The 21,177-nt window shown below is 34.1% G+C and overlaps 1 protein-coding gene across 1 annotated transcript in view; it reads left to right on the plus strand.

The window, feature by feature from the left end:
* ABCC9 (ATP binding cassette subfamily C member 9) overlaps positions 1-21,177 on the plus strand; it is a 229,140-nt gene that overhangs the window by 100,417 nt on the left and 107,546 nt on the right. Inside the window, exons 12-18 of the mRNA XM_063639618.1 lie at positions 5,015-5,181; positions 6,208-6,450; positions 9,232-9,426; positions 11,833-11,985; positions 12,494-12,649; positions 14,883-15,017; positions 17,029-17,191. Coding sequence (XP_063495688.1) covers positions 5,015-5,181; positions 6,208-6,450; positions 9,232-9,426; positions 11,833-11,985; positions 12,494-12,649; positions 14,883-15,017; positions 17,029-17,191 — 1,212 coding nt within the window. The remainder of the gene's footprint in view (positions 1-5,014; positions 5,182-6,207; positions 6,451-9,231; positions 9,427-11,832; positions 11,986-12,493; positions 12,650-14,882; positions 15,018-17,028; positions 17,192-21,177) is intronic.

A 21,177-nucleotide genomic window follows, 5' to 3' on the forward strand; every position in this document is an offset into this window, starting at 1 on the left:
CCTATCAAAATACCAATGACATTTTTCACAGAAATAGAAAAAACAATTCTAAAATTTATAGGCAGCCACAAAAGACCTAGAATAGTCAAAGCTATCCTAAGCAAATAGTACAAAACCAGAGGAATCACATTACTGACTTCATACTACAGAGCTATAGTAATCAAAATGGCATGGTACTGGCATAAAAACAGACACATAGATAAGTGGAACAGAATATAGAATCCAGAGATAAATCCATACATCTATAGTGAAGTTATCTTTTAAAAAGGGCTAAGAACATACACTGAGGAAAGGACAGTCACTTCAATAAATGGTTCTGGGAAAACTGGATATCCATATGCAGAAGAACAAAGCTAGACCCTTGTCTCTCACCATGTGCAGAAACAAAATCAAAATGGATTAAAGACTTAAATCTAAAACCTCAAACTGTGAAACTACTACAAGAAAATATTGGGAAACTCTCTAGGACATTGGACTGGGCAAAGATTTCTTGAGCAATACCCCTCAAGCACAGGCAACCAGAACAATAATGAACAGATGGGATCACATCAAGTTAAAAAGCTTCTGCACAGCAAAGGATAAAGTCAACAAAGTGAAGACACAATCTACAGAATGGGAGAAAATATTTGCAAACTGCCTGTCTGACAAGGGATTAATGATCAGAATATATAAGGAGCTCAAACAACTCTATAGGAAAAAAAAACTAGCAATACAATAAAAAAGAGGCAGAAGATCTGAATAGACATTTGTCGAAAGAAGACATACGAATGGCAAACAGGTATATGAAAAGGTGCTAAATATCACTGACCATCGGAGAAATGCATATCAAAACTATAATGAGATATCATCTCACTCCAGTTAAAATGGCTTGTATACAAAAGTCAGGCAATAAGTAATGCTGGCAAGAATGAAGAGAAAAGGAAACCCCTGTACACTATTGGTAGAAATGTAAATTAGTACAACCACTATGAAGAACAGTTTGTAGGTTCCTTAAAAAACAAAAAGTTGAGCTACCATACAATTCAGCAACCCCACTCCTAGGTCTATACTCAAAAGAAAGGAAATCAGTATATCGAATAGATATCTGCACTCCCATGTTTATTGCAACACTGTTCACAATAGCTAAGATTTTGAAGCAACCTAAATGTCTGTAAACAGATGAACGGATAAAGAAACTGTGATACATATACCACAGTGGAGTCCTATTTAGCTGTAAAATAAGAATAAGATCCTGTCATTTGCAACCACATGGATGGAACTTGAGATCATTGTTTAAGTGAAATAAGGCAGGCACACAAAGACAGACGTCTCATATTCTCACTTATTTGTGGGAGCAAAAAAATCAAAACAATTGAACTCATGGAGACAGAGAGTAGAAAGATGGATACCAGAGGCTGGGAAGGGTAGTGGGTGCTGGGAGAGGCAAATTGGGATGTTTAATGGGTACAAAAATTAGTAAAAATGAATAAGACCTAGTATTTGATAGCACAACAGGGTGACTACAGTCAGTAATAATTTAATTGTACATTTAAAAAAGAACTAAAAGAGTACAATTGGATTATTTTTAACAGGATAAATGCTTGAGGTGATCAATGCCATATTTACTCTGATGTGATTATTACTCATTGCATACCTGTATCAAAACATTTCATGTAACCCATAAATATATACCTACAAATAAAAAATAAAATAAGATAAAATGATTTTGTATATTGACTTTGTATCTTGCAGCCTTAGAAATTCACTTATTACTTTTAGTTATTGCTTTGTAGGTTTCCTAAGATTTTCTGTATAAACAAACATGCCATCTGCAAATAGAGACACTTATTTTCTTTCAACCTGCTTTATGCCTTCTTTTTTCTTTTTTTTTCTTGTCGTATTGCTGTAGCTAAGACGTCCAGTAAAATGCCAAATAGACATAAGACTGAAATCCTGTCTGGTTCCTGATTTTAGGGGAAAATGGTCAGTCTTTCATAATTAATTGTAATGTTAGTTATAGGTTTTTCATAGCAGACCTTTATTTGCCTAGTAAGTTTTCTTTTATTTAAAGCTTACTCAGGGTGTTATTAAAGTCTTGAATGGGTGTTGAATTTTATTAAAGTTTTTTTCCTGTATCCATTAGGAAAATTGTATTTCTGTTAGTATGTTAAATTGCATTGATCTGTTTTTCAGATAAAGTAACAATGCATTTCTGAGAAGAACAACGCATAGTCATAATATATTATGCATGCTTGATATCACTAGATTTTATTTAAGGCTTTTTACGTCTATGTAATGCAGGATATTCATCTGTTATTTTCTTGTAATTCCCTTTTTCAGACTTATACATGCTGCATTAAACTGCCTTCATAAAATGAAAGTGTTTTCTCTCTATTTTTCTGAAAGACTTTGTATAAGGTTAATTTTATCTTTTTCTTAAATGTTGAATAGAAATCACTAGTGAAGTCATCTGGACCTGGAATTTGGGCTAAGGGAGGATTTAAAATTATAAATTTATTTCTGTATTAGACAGAGTGTTATGTCTAATACTTTTTTATATCTAGTAAACTTTTAGGTCTAAATTTTATTATAATTTAGTAAATACATTGTCTAATTTCCTTAGTGACTATATAGACTTTTCAGAGTATCTACTTCTTTTTATGTTAGTTTTGATAAGTTACATTTTTAAGTAATTTTCCATTTCATGTAAATTTTTGGATATATGGTCATAATGTTATTCAAGATATTTCCTGATTCTCCTTTTAAAGTATGTTGGGTATGTAGGGATAGTGCCTCTTTCATTCCTAGTATTGGTTTTTGTGTTCTTCTTTTCTTGAACTGTCTAGCTAGGGACTTATCAATTTTATTAGTCTTTTCAAAGAATGGCATTATTGAGTTTGTCCATTTTATCAATTGTTCATTTTTCTATTTTATTGCTTTCTACTCATCTCTATTGTTTTCATCTTTTTTTTTTTTTGGTCCTTTTTTATTCTTTCCTGAGCTTTAAAGGTAGCTATTCAGTTTTGAACCTTATATTGTAAAATAAATATCTAAAGCTGTAAATTTTCCTCTGAGTCTTATTTTAGTTGTATTTCTTGAATTTTAAATATGTAGTATTTTTATTATAGTTAATGTATTTTAATATTATCTGACTTCTTTAGTGATTTTTTCTTTAACATGTGGATTATTAGTAATGTGTTGTTTAATTTCCAAATATTTTGAAGCTTTTAGATATCTTACTGCATGAAAAGATCAAAGGTTACTTTCTTATCTCTGTGTCTGATGTTCCTGCCCTTTATGACTCTCTTGCCTTGAGTGTGAGTAGGACCTGTGCTTGGGTTCTAGCCAATAGAGTATGGCATGGAGGAAGGTCTCATATCAGTAGAGTCTTTACTGAGCCAGCAGACCCGGTCAATACCTAGAACCTGGTGAGAACCTGGAGCAGAGAACCCAGCCTCGTGAGAACCTGGAATAGAGAACCCAATTGACCTTGGCTCAAAGTCCTGAATCCTAGGAACTGTGAGATAATAGATATGTGCAGTTTTAAGCTGCTCAGTTTGTTATAGTTTGTTAAGTAGCAATAGAAAATCAATAGTCTGACCGTTCTTGATTTTTTAAATTTAATTTTATTGTGGTCAGAAAACATACTGTATATGATTTCTGTTATTTCAAATTCATTTCTCTTTGTTTTCTGACTAAACATATAATCTATACCAGTACCATATTCAGTTAATACGAAGGTACAATCTGAAAATGTTAGAAGTATTTTTAGAGTACCAAATCTCAAATAGTTTTATAAATATCAAATAGTACGAGGTATTTGATAGTGTTCTAATACATCTTCTAAATCTTCATTGATCATATGTCTATTTTTTAATGTATCTTTCTAAAAACTGGACCCTTTTATTATTATTAAAAGTCTTTTTTATTTCTGAAAATAATTGTCTTGAAGTCGGCTTTGTTTGATATTAATATAGCCACTCCAAGTTTCTTATGCTTAATTGTTTTCATTGTATATCTTTCCCATCTACTTACTTTTAAGCTACTCTTTCTAATACTTAAGGTGAATCTCTTTAGATAGCATATAGTTTGGTCTTTTTTTTTTTTTTACTGAATCTGTTCTGACTCTACATTTAAGCTAAAACAAGATATACATTGAGTTCATATGCCAATGTTCAGTATTTTTCACTAATGAACTGATCACTCAACTTTTCTGGTTCTGATAAATGTTGTCCAACCTGGATTATCTTATGTGTGTCTTAGATTTCTTCTTTCTTAGTCCATATTCATTTGTACTGACATTTATTCAAAGTTCAAAGTGGATTGTATCCTTGCCAAAATATTTCTAGGAAAGTCTCTGCTTCTATCTCATATTGGCTGCAAAATGCTGGTTGTAGTTCTGTGGCAGTGTAATCCTCACCTTTCTGAGCCTAGTACTTGACGTCTCAGTTCGCTCTATAAGATCACTGTTCTTTGTGCTATGTGAATGGGTGTGGTGTTTTAGACCATTTGACTAAGAAAAGTCACTTACTACTTCAATAAGAATCTGTAAGGCAGAAACTCAGTTACATAGATACATGAATTCCATGATAATTCCAGGGTAATACCATGAGACATATCCTTGAGTTTGCAACACACCTATGAAGTAGGTTATACAGATACCAACTTGTGAATTATTCATATAATTAAGGCTCTTTGAAAACAAGACCAGAAGATAAAGCTACTTTTTAAAATTTATAGACTTACACATACATTTTGAAGAGTCTAGTTTATCCTATTATATATTCTTTACATCTTCCCATCTATCATGTATTGTCAGGATGGAAGCACTCAACATTTTCAAGTTATTACTCCTTCAACTCAAAACTCCAGAAGTACACTAAATCATATACGTTGTTTTCTTACCAAGTAAAACCATGTGGAAATATAGTACATAAAATTGCCTTTGTTATTAAAAAGCATCATAATTACATTCAAATGCTAGTGATGTTTAAGAAAAGATTGCATCTTTCTCTTTTTGTCTTTTTCTTTTCAGCCCTATTCCTGTATTGGGTAATGGCCTTTATTACAAAAACAATAAAACTGGTTAAGTACTGTCAGTCTGGCTTGGACATATCAAACCTGCGTTTCTGCATCACAGGCATGATGGTCATCTTGAATGGGCTCTTGATGGCTGTGGAGATCAACGTCATTCGAGTCAGGGTAGGTAGCTAATGGCTTTTGTTTAGTTACTTGGATTCAAGACCCCAATATGAAAGATTATAGTTAGCCAGAAATCATTAGTATTTACAAGGATGAACACATGTATTTGATTTGTATATATAAATCTAACGTTGAGCTAATCACTAAATTCAGGCCATTAATGTTTCAGAAATCTCAGTGTGACCCTAGAAACTATTTATTCATTCACAGATATTGATTGATCAAATGCCTGCTATGTGTCAGATATTATGCTCAGTTTATATTACAGAAGAAATTGTTTTTAGGAGAAAGTTCAGTCATCCATGATTGGTCTCAAAGCACACCTGGGTTAAGCAAAATACTGCATTCTCAGAAATTTAAAACTGAAAAGAAAATAATCTAATCCAGTTTGCTCATTTCACTGATGAAGAAACATGTAGAGATAGCTTTGGCTATATATCCAAAGTAATATGGTCAAGACACATACCTGGTTTGTAATTGCAAATAAATTGTACTTTCCACCACTTAATACTGTCAGTTATGTTGTGTGAGATACTAGAGATAGATTTTCCAGTATTCATTTTTTATCAGAGAACTTTGAACTTGATCTGTGAGTAGAAAGATATATGCTGCAATGAATGTGGAGAGTAGTCAGTTAACATCAGGAAATCATAGATCAAGAGGCTCAATAATGGTGTTGATAATACATTTTAAAATCTAAACAATGTAAAAACCTTCATTTGGTTGACCCTATCATAGGATATCATGAAACACTGACTCTTAGTAGAAACTATCTTTTAAAAGGTTAAGTGATCTTTTAGAATTGACCCCAAGAGGATTGAATGCAAAATTCTGGCATTAACTAGTTAATCTAGTCACAACAGAAGGAAATATCTCAAAGAATATTTCAGAAAGGGATGGAAGGAGGCATTAAAATATAAATTTTGGTCACCTGAAATGAAAATGTAGAAAACGTTGAAATTTTATTTTTAATATGTGGAAAATAATTGGACTAATTGTTATACTGTGGAATTTTTCTTGCCACAGAGATATGTATTCTTCATGAATCCTCAGAAAGTAAAGCCTCCTGAAGACCTCCAGGATCTGGGAGTGAGATTTCTTCAACCATTTGTGAATTTGCTGTCAAAAGCAACATACTGGTGGATGAACACACTTATTATATCTGCTCATAAAAAGCCTATTGATCTGAAGGCAATTGGAAAATTGCCAATAGCAATGAGAGCAGTAACAAATTATGTTTGCCTGAAAGATGCATATGAAGAACAAAAGGTAATTTAGCATCTGTCTTCCATGTGCTTAATTACAGAGAATGGTACTGTTGGCATGAACCCGGTAGGCGGAGCTTGCAGTGAGCTGAGATTGGGCCACTGCACTTCAGCCTGGGCGACAGAGTGAGACTCTGTCTCAAAAAATATATCTATATCTATATATACACACACACACATACATACACATATATACACATATATACACACACATATATACACACATATATACATATATACACATATATACACACGTATATATATACACACACATATATACACACGTATATATACACACACATATATACACACGTATATATATATACACACATACACATGTATATATATATACACACACATATATACACATGTATATATATATACACACACATATATACACATATATATACACATATATATATACACATACATATATACAAGTATATATATACACACACATATATACAGATGTATATATATACACATATATACACATGTATATATATATACACACAGATATATATACACACATATATATACACACACATATATATACACACGTATATATATACACACACACATATATATACACATGTATATATATACACACACATATATATACACACACATATATATATATAAAAACACAGAGCTTAGGCCAGGCACGGTGGCTCATGCCTGTAATCCCAGCACTTTGGGAGGCCGAGGCGGGTGGATCACCTGAGGTCAGGAGTTTGAGACCAGCCTGCCCAACATGGAGAAACCCCGTCTCTACTAAAAATACAAAAATTAGCCAGTCATGGTGGCGCGTGCCTGTAATCCTAGCTACTCGGGAGGCTGAGGCAGGAGAATTGTTTGAATCTGGGAGGCAAAGGTTGTGGTGAGCTGAGATTGCACCATTGCACGCCAGCCTGGGCAACAAGAGTGAAAGTCTGTCTCAAAAAAAAAAAAAAAAAAAAAAGACACAAAGCTTAAATCATATCTGTGGTTAAGGAAGAGCAGATTTCCTTCATCTGTCTTCTTCTGTACTTTTGAATCATGTTAATTGGGCCTGGAAGACTGGAAGAGCCAATGAAGTGTACTTATATTAGTTGCTCCATTAATACATGAGGAAGGATAGAGTGAGTACTATCTTTTCTCTGGGACATGCCACCAAGTGGAAAGTAAGAATTAAGTTCAATGATCATGTATAACTAATCCATTACCATGTAATATTAATAACTCATGAAATTTTTGTTATTGTCTTTTCACAAGCATAATACATTTGTTATATAAAGAGGTAAAATAGATACCAACTAATAATCACTTTTGAGAAATTAAAAGCCTTACATTAATTACTGACTAAAATTTAGCTTCTATAGTTCAAAATGAGAGACTAAATTAAATAAAAGGGCATCGTCTGCCTCTTCCATGTATCATCCTATATGGCTGCCAAAATTGGCTTCTTCTGGCACTTTTCGTAACTATTCATTATCGTTTTAAAAAATTTAAAGGTGAGAGTCTTTGGATATTTTCATTTTGTCTTTTATCATTGTAAATAGTCATGCATGCTACCCACAGTGGTAGATGTGTTTTCTATTGCCGTCATCTACAAATATCATCATCATTTAAAATATTAGGATTCTCAAGAACACTGGAAGGAAATAGAGTATGGTAAAACAGCTAATGAGTTTTTGGCTGTTCTAAATCAAGATCAACGAAGCATTTATGGTAAATGATGAAAATAATCTCTGTTTTGTGTCAGAAATATGTGTTATGAAATTAAATGGCAGGAAAAGGTTACAAGAAATGAATCTGAGTCATTTCTCTGGTTTCACCTCTGGGAAAAGTATTGCATAAAATTTTTAAAACTGCTAAAGTAAAGATGTTTGCAGTCTAGCCTAAGCATAGCTTAATTCTTCTGAGTTCTCTTTACAACAGAGATTGGCTTGAACTTGGTGTGTTAATGTCTACATAAACTTTGGAAAACAAATTATTTATTTTAACAGGGGGTTGCATAGGGAACATAATTGAGCTCTATTCCAGTGAGTTGACTTCCTTGTCACAATGAAAAAACTTTATCTACCTCCTCCCTAAGTTTTAATTATGATGATTGCTCAGGTCTTAAAATTTTATTTACAACAAACAACTGTAGCTGTGTGAAGCCATGAGTTGACTTAAGTATAAATGCTGTTCTTCATTTTGCATTTCTTTGAGGAATAGGAAACACAAGTCTACCGTAATTTTTTAAAGTATTGACTACCATTCAGGGAGATAAGAAATACCGTGGAGGAGAAACAGCTTGAAGTTGGGATAATCTGTTTTGTTTAGTTTGTAATTATTGGATAGGCAAACCTGTGGTGATGTAGTAACTCCAGAAATCTTGACCAGTCTGCCTATAACCTTGATCTTTGTGCTTTACTCTTTTGCTTGCTATGCAATGCTGTTTGGCAATTTTCATGACAAATATATATTTTCCGAATCAAAGAAAATTGAAAATAAATTAGGCTTTAAGAATCCTGTGTCATCCTTTGATAACTAAAATAATACAGAGTCTTAGAAAAACTGTCTTGTTTACTTCTCATTCTCTCTATTTTATTAAAATGCATTCAGTAGCTACTATTTTCATAGAAGGCAAGGATACAGAATTATGCATGCTATACTGAAAGGCACACATTAACATCAATTTTTAAACCCTTAAAATATTTTTTGAAGTATAAGAAGGAATTTCCATACACGAGATTAGTTACTGCTAAGCAGTTTTATTTTGTTACATCTGTTTTTTTTTCTTTTCTTTTTCCTTCAGAAAAAAGTTGCAGATCATCCAAATCGGACTCCATCTATATGGCTTGCAATGTACAGAGCTTTTGGGCGACCAATTCTACTTAGTAGCACATTCCGCTATCTGGCTGACTTACTGGGTTTTGCTGGACCTCTTTGTATTTCTGGAATAGTTCAGCGTGTGAATGAAACCCAGAATGGGACAAATAACACAACTGGAGTAAGTTCCTGGTGATTTTCAATGGAAACATATTATTGACGGATTTCATTGTAATTGTCACTTTTTATTAATGCAATTTTATGAGTTGTTCAAATAGGCTTTTTTTTTTTTTCAGAGAATTGAATGCTTTCTAAAAGAAAGAAAACAGTAATTTTCCTTTTAGAAAAAAATCACGTGTTTATGTATTTATTCATTGAATGAATCTGGCCACCAAAATTATTTCTCAGATTCAGAGCCTATAAACATTTAATAAGCATTTACGGTATGCCAGAAACCTTGTGTAGAAATTGCACATTGATTGTTTTATTTAATCTTTATAGGAATTCTTTAAAGAATTTTTATACATGACGGGTGGCTGAGTCACTTCTTTAGAGGCCTGTGACCAATAATACTAGCAATGTGATTTTTAATATTGTACATTTCTCTTTTCTTATATAATAAAAACCACCACCCTGTTTCACAATGATCAGGGCAAGTCACATTATGATATTTTATTAGACATTATGTTACTAGATTGGGGTATATAGTTAAAATACTGCGTGTTTACTATCATAAATATATAATTTTTATTTTCGATTTTTAATAAAGACTGCATTGTGAACTTCCTACTTTCTTTCCAAGTATTGATTTTCATAGTTCCACATATAGAAACTATCGCCAGATGAATCCACTTTCCTTTTCTATTCTCTCAATCTCATTTCCTGTCCTCTTTCCATCACCTATTAAAATGTTATGCAATATGAGAACTGACATTAAATGTTGCCTCTTTGGTGGAGCTTTTTCTGATTGTCCTAGTTGGAATTTGACTCTCCTTGATAGTCCTTTAACACACTCTTTACATTATGTTGGCACTTACTGAAGCCTATTACTTAGAGATATGTTTATCTTCCTAGGTTGTAAGCTTATGAAACAATTACGGTGAGCCATTCATATTTGTGTTCACAATAGTTAGCCCAGATCCTTGCACACATTAGTGTTCAATTATAATGGAAATGAACCAGATATTTTTACCACTGAATACACTTGGGTGATGTTTTGTCCCTACTAGCCTAATTACATACGGATATCTAAATTCCACAGAGTTTATCCATTATCCTTCTCCCTTGCATATATTAGCCACATGTTTTGCTAAGAAGGAATAGGACTTGCACATTTGTATATATTCCTACAAAAAAAGAGGAAGGGACCAGAAGTAGAATTCTGCTAGGTCTAAATCATAGAAAATAAAGAGTGACCAAACCGATGTAATGTACTTAGTCAAATGTTATCTTTCCTTCTTTTCTAACAATCAAGTTACCATATGCTATTGCTACAAACAAAAATCAATTTTGGATATCCTTATGCTGAAACCAGTTGTATTCCTACTAAAACAAAATTTTGTAAGTCATGTTTTGTTACTGGTAGTGTTGCATGGGTGATACAGCCAAATTACCTATTTTATAATTTATTATTTATCTTATTAATATAGATTAAGATATCTGAAAATCAGAAAAAGGCAACTGAGTAGAATTATTTTAAACTAATAAGGCTACCAAAATTGTGTATTTCTTCCATTGGTCTTGCTGGCCAACTATCAATTTTATAGCTACTACTTCCAAATTAGAGTGTAAACTAACCTGTCTTTTTATTTACTGCTTACCATTTTACTAAGGTTGGATATACCTTTGCTGGAAATGCATTCTAATTTTTTAAAAATAAATTTTACCTTTTTTCTTCAATTAGGCATTTCCATCACTCATTAATCAGTTAGGGATTTTATGGATTTACCTGGTTTGTATTGTATTTCACTGCTGTATAATAAATACATTGAATTTTTATATTTAAATATTATGTATCTTTTAATAAATGCAAACTGTACACCTAGTCTATAAAAAGAGTTTTTTTTTTGTTTTTTTTTTATTATTATACTTTAGGTTTTAGGGTACATGTGCACAATGTGCAGGTTTGTTACATATGTATCCATGTGCCATGTTGATTTCCTGCACCCATTAACTCGTCATTTAGCATTAGGTATATCTCCTAATGCTGTCCCTCCCCCCTCCCCCAACCCCACAACAGTCCCCAGAGTGTGGTGTTCCCCTTCCTGTGTCCATGAGTTCTCATTGTTCAATTCCCACCTATGAGTGAGAACATGTGGTGTTTGGTTTTTTGTCCTTGTGATAGTTTACTGAGAATGATGTTTTCCAGTTTCATCCATGTCCCTACAAAAGACATGAACTCATCATTTTTTATGGCTGCATAGTATTCCATGGTGTATATGTGCCACATTTTCTTAATCCAGTCTATCGTTGTTGGACATTTGGGTTGGTTCCAACTCTTTGCTATTGTGAATAGTGCCGCAATAAACATACGTGTGCATGTAAAAAGACGAGTTTTAATATGTCACTTTTTTTCTTTTGGGACAAGATTTCGGAAACCCTCTCATCAAAGGAATTTCTTGAAAACGCTTACGTTCTAGCAGTTCTTCTCTTCTTGGCTCTTATTCTGCAAAGGACATTTTTGCAGGCTTCCTACTATGTAACCATAGAGACTGGCATTAACCTCCGTGGAGCTCTGCTGGTATGTAAAGGCTGTGAATAATATTTGTTTCCTAAGAATGCTATATACCATTCAGTGATAAGAATAGTAGTAGCTTCAGTTTTGTTTTTTCATTCCATTTTCATTTTGGTATTACAACAACAACGTTTCTATAATCTACTTAATGAAAGAAACAGAGCTAATTAATAAACCTACTGAATTAAAAATAACTTTAAAATAATGTTAAGAAAAATATTTTGAAATCTTACATTTATTTATCTCTTTGTTCTAGAGCTTATGCTTAAAGTTTAATGCATGTTTTTATTATATCACTAGAAAAAAGAAGTCTGTATTTTGTTGAGGACTGAAAATAACTATACTGAAACAGAAATAACTGTAGTGGTTGATTTAAGAAGATGACCTTATAGAATTTTTCTTTCCTTTTTTCTCAAAAAAAAATTAAATGTTTGTTATTTATTGTCAATGAAAATAATCATAGTGTCAATTTTAAGTTTAGAGCCTTATGTACTCTTTTTTTCTTTTTTGGTAGGCCATGATTTATAATAAAATCCTTAGGCTCTCTACGTCTAACTTATCCATGGGGGAGATGACTCTGGGGCAGATCAACAACTTAGTTGCCATTGAAACTAATCAACTCATGTGGTTTTTGTTCCTGTGTCCCAATCTATGGGCTATGCCTGTTCAGGTAGGTAGATCAATATAAGTAAGATTTTTGTTTGCGGAGGAAATAAAACAAAAAGAGCAGTAATGTATTTAGCTCCGTAAAAGGTGTATAGTTTTTGAATGTGCAAATATTATACTCTTTTATAGAAAAGGAAGCTGAGAATCAGAAATATTATAGCATAGGTTAAGAAAGAGAAGTTTGAAATTATACTGCTTGGGTTCAAATATCTGCCCTACCCCTCATTTACACAAGTGCTTAACTCCTCAAAGCCCTAGTTTTCTTAACTGTAAATCAGAATAATAATAGTATCTTTCTCGTAAAGTTGTGGAAATTGTCAAGGTTAAATAGGTTAATATGTCTATAACATCTAGCGTAGTGCCCAGCATTTCCTGGGCATCCAGTAACTGTTAGTTGTTAGTATTATTGCCTCGATTCATGTAAGTCACAGAGCCATGGTTTGACCCCTTTTATTTTGGCAAGCTCTCTTATAGCATTTCTAAACGAGAGCAATTGCTTTAATCAATCCCATAGTTTCAATAGTTAGTATATTGCAAAATGTCAAACTGCATAAAATGGTAGGAACAGTGACAAACTGGAGTGCTATTTAGCTATTTCCTATGTAAAATAACATTTTAGTAAAGACACATGTTTTCTTCTTCCCCTAACTGGGTAAAAATGGCAAAAGAAATATACTCAGTTTTTTCCTCTGTATAAACTGGACATTTTTAATTATCTCAAGTTTTGCATTCTGTAGATGAAGCTTAAGTGCTAGATCTTATTTGAAAAAATCTATCTTCTAAGTCCCTGTGTTCCACATTTATTAAAGTGCATACAAAAAACCAAACACCGCATGTTCTTACTCATAGGTGGGAATTGAACAATGAGAACTCATGGACACAGGAAGGGGAACATCACATTCCGGGGACTGTTGTGGGGTGGGGGGAGGGGGGAGGGACAGCATTAGGAGATATACCTAATGGTAAATGACGAGTTAATGGGTGCAGGAAATCAACATGGCACATGGATACATATGTAACAAACCTGCACATTGTGCACATGTACCCTAAAACCTAAAGTATAATAAATAAAAAATAAAAAATAAAAAAAAGTGCTTGAAGTAATAAAGAAGATGCTAGTTTTTAACTTATTGTTTGCCTTTTCATTTTTTAATAGAAAACCAAGGCAAATAAAAGTATATATTATGCACAGTGCTTGGCACAAAGTAGGATTTGAGATGTACTTTGTCTCATTTTATCAAAATGTACTTATATAAAGGTGAATTAGGTAGCTGCCTAGGTGGTATAATTTCAAGTGCACCAAAAATCTCTGAATGACTGCATCATGGGTGACCTTAAGGAATTTTTTGTTTTTATTGGATATCTCAAACTACCTAATTAGCTAGGCAGTAAACGTGTCATTGGCCCCAGGAAGCTGCTATTAAGCTATTATCATTGGCATATAGGTATAAATTATATACTTGAACTGCATGGATACAGTTCATTAATTGATGTTTTGAGCCATGATAAATCAGAGAGAGAGAGAGAATAGGATAGCAGGGGTAAATTCTGAGTTTTAAAGGAAAAAGAAGACAGTGACAAACCAGAGAGGATAGGTCTGAATGGTTTTGCCCTTGGTTTGGGGAAAGAGAAGTATATTAAGATAGGGCACCAACTTTAGCTTTTTAACAGTTTTAGTTACTGTCAGCCTTCTTGTCTGTTAGTGACGTCTGGAGTCATAAGAAGTGAGGAGCTCAGCTCATTCCTTTAGTCCACAGACAACCATCCTCTACTCACATGATGCTGCCCTCTACTTTTCATCCTCTCAGCCATGAAAAGCTAGTACAATTCCAAGAGAATATAGAATGTCAAATTTATGGTGGGTGACAGCATTTTCAAGAAAAAATTTATGCCCTTTTAAAAATCTGAAGACTACTTAAAAGGTTGGAAGCATCATGGGACCACTTTGCGACTTCATGCAATAAATTGGTTTGACATCAGTTGTACAGATTATCATACTAAAAATACATTCCTAGCACTTAGCCTTCTCCAAATAAATCAGAGTAAAACCCAACTGTCACAGTTGGGTTGACTTGATGGTTAATTCCGTCCCCCTAGAGAACCCTAATACAGTTGACTTCCAAATAAACAATATAATAATTAAGAAATACTACATTTGCACTAAAAATTATTTCCTTTCATGCAATGGCTCCCACACCCCCATTCATTTTCCCTTTTCCATGTGTTTTTCTCTCTAGATCATAATGGGCGTGATTCTGCTCTATAATTTACTTGGATCAAGTGCATTGGTTGGTGCAGCTGTCATTGTGCTCCTTGCGCCAATTCAGTACTTTATTGCTACAAAGTTGGCGGAGGCTCAGAAAAGTACACTTGTAAGTAACATCTTTTGCAAACTTAATTACAAAAATGAGAAATGCTGTTTTAATTTTATAATATAGGAAATTAATACATACCACTCAAGATAATTTGGAAACAATTATATTTCACTTCAGTTCTTCGGCAGCAAATGTGTATTTTCCGTGTTGTGAAAACAATTTTTTAAAGTGGATTGGAAATTTAAAACTTGATGATCTTAGACTCAAAATACTAGAATCACAGTTCCTGATGTTTTAAAGTACCATGAGGTGATAAGGCTTTCAGTCTTCTTAGATCACTTGTCTAAAGAATCCTCTTTTTTTTCTTAATATTCATAATTTATTTAAAAGTAGAATAAATTTTAATTCTAAAATGATTATTACATCTTTTTAGAACTGAAACTACATTTCAGTGAGTGTAGCTCCACTGTAGTTCATAAGGTTTATACTTAACAAATATTTAATTAAGTAAATTAATTTATACCAAACAAAAACAAACTAAAAAAATGCATACATATAATGAGACAGTTTATGTATGGTAAGCATACTTTGAGGCTATTAAATGTCAGTTATTGACACGCAAGAAATGGATCAAGGTACATGTGAAGGGTCAAGTTTGCTGCTTCTGAAATTATATTTCCCTAGGGTAGACTCAAACCGTGTGAGGATCTATGGAGTCACACTGACATGTTTCAGTGGCAGCTGCTCTTGCTGAATCTATTTCTGGTCAACTTGGCAAGCAAGAAAAAGCCCAATTATTGACCTTTTCTGGCTTCAATTTGCCATGAAATCATTTTATTTGAGCACAAATTTGCTGCTTTTAGAGAACTATTTGCAAATACTAAAATTGTTGACAGCATGTTTACTAATAAAGTTTGATTAAATATGAGCAAGGCTGTCTGTAAATCAGGCATAAAATGTGAAGATGCTGCCACTGACGGGATTGTTTCTGAAGTTCGTGTTTCTACTATGACAAGCGAGTTGCATGTCATGCAAGCGGTTTTTATCACTTGTTTTTCTGCTGCTTTCGGTAGGTTACTCATTTCTGTCTGAGCCATCTATCCTTTTTACTCTAGCACACAAATACAGAAAGGTGTGGAAGGGGAGCTTAGGAGAGATATGATGATTCCCAAACATCTGTCTTTCATTTAGCTATTCATACCATATTCATTCACCCATTGAGCAATTATTTGATAGGCATTTAACACTCTGTAAAGACAAAACGTTGAACAAAAACCAGGCTGTTTGCTACTTTTGCTTTCTCATATCTGTCTTTTGACCACTCTACTGCCCCTTTTGATAGTTAATTAGTCATATATTACCTTGTCAGTAATTCTAGTATAACATGTGGTGATGACGGAAGCTGAAACAGCTGGCTAAAATGAAGCTTTTGTATCTGCTACAAATCTCTCTATGATTATTCCAAGTTTTTAGTAAATCTAACTTAGGCCTTAACCAAGAACTTACAAAGAGGTATGTGGAAATCTCTTGATAGCTAAGATAATAGGCTTAGTTTCAATAACTGTATTATGAAGATGCAATATGAATGCACATAACACTGTACCCTCATATTTTCAAATAAGAAGCCCACTAACTTTTCTTAAATTTATTATTTTTCTTCTTTTAAGTATGAGTAATAGAGCTGACTGCAGAAGAAATTAAGTTAGATGTTAGGAGTCATTATAAGTCTCCTTATTAGTTATTTAAATTTATGTCTATATTATCTGCAGACATAATTCAAGGAAATCATGTGAAACTTTAGAAAATTGTTTTTAGCTTTTATGTAAACCAAAGCAACAGAGACATACATGCTTTTAGGTGGAAAGAAATGTTGAGGCCATCTCATTAAACTCTTTATTTCGTGAAGCACAAAGGGTTTAACTGCTTCTCCTGGGAATTTCACAACCTAATTAGTGAGTGGCAGGGCCAGTCAGAAATAAGGTCTCCTCAATCCCTGTCCATTACATGGTTCTGCCTTTCTGATTCACTTGGATGCAGCTGGTATTATTTTTCTTCCTTTGTTTTATAGGATTATTCCACTGAGAGACTGAAGAAAACAAATGAAATATTGAAAGGCATCAAACTTCTAAAACTGTATGCCTGGGAACACATTTTCTGCAAAAGTGTGGAGGAAACAAGAATGAAAGAACTATCTAGTCTCAAAACCTTTGCACTTTATACATCACTCTCCAGTAAGTTGCTGTTGCTCTAAGAACAGGCCACTTTAAGGGCAACCAGAATAACCAACAGTCTATTCAGTTTAGATTATGATCAATGAAACATTCTAGTTCTTCAAGGACACCTATTTATTTTCTAAACACGTGCTGTCCAATAGCCACCAGCCACATGAGGCTATTTACATTTAAATTAAAGACCAAAGTAAGCACAGGTTTAGAGTCAAGTAGACCTGAATTTGATTCCTCACAACTAGTGTGCCCTTGGCCATGTTACTCTACAAACTGAAATCGTTGGTTTTCTTCATCAGTAAAATGAAGATGGTGATAATAGTAACTAATTAAAACCCTCATATCAGTTCAGTTAGGATAAATAGTTGGTTTTCAGTAACAATTTGTTTACTGAAATTGATTTGGCTACATTACGATTGATCTTCTTATCCCCAAAGATCCTTTAACTCTTTTTCCATTTGTCTCAGAATACTTGTGGGTGGCGCTTGTGGCTGCAGCTTTTACCCCGAGAAAACTTTGCCACAAAATATCTTGCTTTTATTATTGTTTTGCATCACTCTAGGATATCGACTTTGGAAATGAAAGACGTCATTCTATTTGTAGCATTCTGTTTTTAGTAGTTGTGTTTCCATTTACAAAATATAGTAACTCTCAATCGCTAAAAATGTCAAATCCTAGAAATCATAGCATTCTTTTTTTTTTTTTACTATACTTTAAGTTCTAGAGTACATGTGCACAACGTGCAGGTTTGTTACATATGTATACGTGTGCCATGTTGGTGTGCTGCACCCATTAACTCGTCATTTACATTAGGTATATCTCCTAATGCTATCCCTCCCCTCACCCCCACCCCAGGACAGGCCCCGGTGTGTGATGTGAAGGGTCCAAGTGTTTTCATTGTTCAATTCCCACCTATGAGTGAGAACATGCGGTGTTTGGCTTTTTGTCCCTGCGATAGTTTGCCGAGAATGATGGTTTCCAGCTTCATCCATGTCCCTACAAAGGACATGAACTCATTATTTTTTATGGCTGCTTAGTATTTCATGGTGTATATGTGCCACATTTTCTTAATGCAGTCTATCCTTGTTGGACATTTGGGTTGGTTCCAAGTCTTTGCTATTGTGAATAGTGCCGCCATAAACATATGTGTGCATGTGTCTTTATAGCAGCATGATTTACAATCCTTTGAGTATATACCCAGTAACGAATGGCTGGGTCAAATGGTATTTCTAGTTCTAGATCCTTGAGGAATCGCCACACTGTCTTCCACAATGGTTGAACTAGTTTACAGTCCCACCAACAGTGTAAAAGTGTTCCTATTTCTCCACATCCCCTCCAGCACCTGTTTCCTGACTTGTTAATGATGGCCATTCTAACTGGTATGAGTGGTATCTCATTGTGGTTTTGATTTGCATTTCTCTGATGGCCAGTGATGATAAGCATTTTTTTCATGTGTCTGTTGACTGCATAAATGTCTTCTTTTGAGAAGTGTCTGTTCATATCCTTTGCCCACTTTTTGATGGGGTTGTTTGTTTTTTTCTTGTAAATTTGTTTGAGTTCATTGTAGATTCTGGATATTAGCAGTTTGTCAGATGAGTAGATTTCAAAAATTTTCTCCCATTATGTGGGTTGCCTGTTCACTTTGATGGTAGTTTCTTTTGCTGTACAAAAGCTCTTTAGTTTAATGAGATCCCATTTGTCAATTTTGGCTTTTGTTGCCATTGCTTTTGGTGTTTTAGTCATGAAGTCTTTGCCCATGCCAGTGTCCTGAATGGTATTGCCTAGGTTTTCTCCTAGGGTTTTTATGGTTTTAGGTCTAACATTTAAGTCTTTAATCCATTTTGAATTAATTTTTGTATAAGGTGTAAGGAAGGGATCCAGTTTCAGCTTTCTACATATAGCTAGCCAGTTTTCCCAGCACCATTTATTAAATAGAGAATCATTTCACCATTTCTTGTTTTTGTCAGGTTTGTCAAAGAACAGATAGTTGTAGATGTGTGGTATTATTTCTGAGGGCTCTGTTCTGTTCCATTGGTCTATATCTCTGTTTTGGTACCAGTACCATGCTGTTTTGGTTACTGTAGCCTTGTAGTATAGTTTGAAGTCAGGTAGCATGATGCCTCCAGCTTTGTTCTTTTGGCTTAGGATTGTCTTGGCAATGTGGGCTCTTTTTTTGGTTCCTTAAGGACTTTAAAGTAGTTTTTTCCAACTCTGTGAAGAAAGTCATTGGTACCTTGATGGGATGGCATTAAATCTATAAATTACCTTGGGCAGTATGGCCATTTTCATGATATTGATTCTTCCTATCCATAAGCATGAAATGTTCTTCCATTTGTTTGTGTCTTTTTTATTTCATTGAGCAGTGGTTTGTAGTTCTCCTTGAAGAGGTCCTTCATATCCCTTGTAGGTTGTATTTCTAGGTATTTTATTCTCTTTGTAGCAATTGTGAATGGGAGTTCACTCATAATTTGGCTCTCTGTTTGTCTACTATTGGTGTATAGGAATGTTTGTATTTTTGCACATTGATTTTGTATCCTGAGACTTTGCTGAAGTTGCTTATCAGCTGAAGGAGATTTGGGGCTGAGACGTTGGGGTTTTCTAAATATACAATCATGTCATCTGCAAACAGGGACAATTTGACTTCCTCTTTTCCTAGTTGAATACCCTTTATTTCTTTCTCCTGCCTGATTGCCCTGGCCAGTACTTCCAACACTATGTTGAACAGGAGTGGTGAGAGACGGCATCCCTGTCTTGTGCCAGTTTTCAAAGGGAATGCTTCCAGTTTTTGCCCATTCAGTATAATATTGGCTGTGGGTTTGTCATAAATAGCTCTTATTATTTTGAGATACGTCCCATCAATACCAATTTATTGAGAGTTTTTAGCATGAAAGGCTGTTGAATTTTGTCAAAGGCCTTTTCTGCATCTGTTGAGATAATCATGTGTTTTTTGTCTTTGGTTCTGTTTATATGCTGGATTACGTTTATTGATTTGTGTATGTTGAATCAGCCTTTGCATCCCAGGGATGAAGCCCACTTGATCATGGTGGATAAGATTTTTGATATGCTGCTGGATTCGGTTTGCCAGTATTTTATCGAGGATTTTTGCATCTATGTTCATCAGGGATATTGGTCTAAAATTCTCTTTTTCTGTTGTGTCTCTGCCAGGCTTTGGTATCAGGATGATGCTGGCCTCATAAAATGAATTAGGGAGGATTCCCTCTTTTTCTGTTGATTGGAATAGTTTCAGACGGATGGTACCAGCTCCTCCTTGTACCTCTGGTAGAATTCGGCTGTGAATCCATCTGGTCCTCGACTTTCTTTGGTTGGTAGGCCATTAATTATTGCCTCATTTCAGAGCCTGTTATTGGTCTATTCAGAGATTCAACTTCTTCCTGGTTTAGTCTTGGGAGGGTGTATGTGTCCAGGAATTTATCCATTTCTTCTAGATTTTCTAATTTATTTGTGTAGAGGTGTTTATAGTATTCTCTGATGGTAGTTTGTATTTCTGTGGGATCATTGGTGATATCCCCTTTATCATTTTTTGTTGCGTCTATTTGATTCTTCTCTTCTTCTTTATTAGTCTTGCTAGCGGTCTATCAATTTTGTTGATCGTTTCAAAAAATCAGCTCCTGGATTCATTGAGTTTTTTTTAAGAGTTTTTTGTGTCTCTGTCTCCTTCAGTTCTGCTCTGATCTTAGTTATTTCTTGCCTTCTGCTAGCTTTTGAATGTGTTTGCTCTTGCTTCTCTAGTTCTTTTAGTTGTGATGTTAGGGTGTCAATTTTAGATCTTTCCTGCTTTCTCTTGTGGACATTTAGTGTTATAGATTTGCCTCTACACACTGGTTTAAATGTGTCCCAGAGATTCTGGTATGTTGTGTCTTTGTTCTCATTGGTTTCGAAGAACATCTTTATTTCTACCTTCATTTTGTTATTTACCCAGTAGTCATTCAGGATCAGGTTGTTCAGTTTCCATGTAGCTGAGCGGTTTTGAG

Source organism: Symphalangus syndactylus, chromosome 5, assembly GCF_028878055.3.
Source record: "Symphalangus syndactylus isolate Jambi chromosome 5, NHGRI_mSymSyn1-v2.1_pri, whole genome shotgun sequence".
In the NCBI taxonomy this organism is placed as follows: Eukaryota; Metazoa; Chordata; class Mammalia; order Primates; family Hylobatidae; genus Symphalangus; species Symphalangus syndactylus.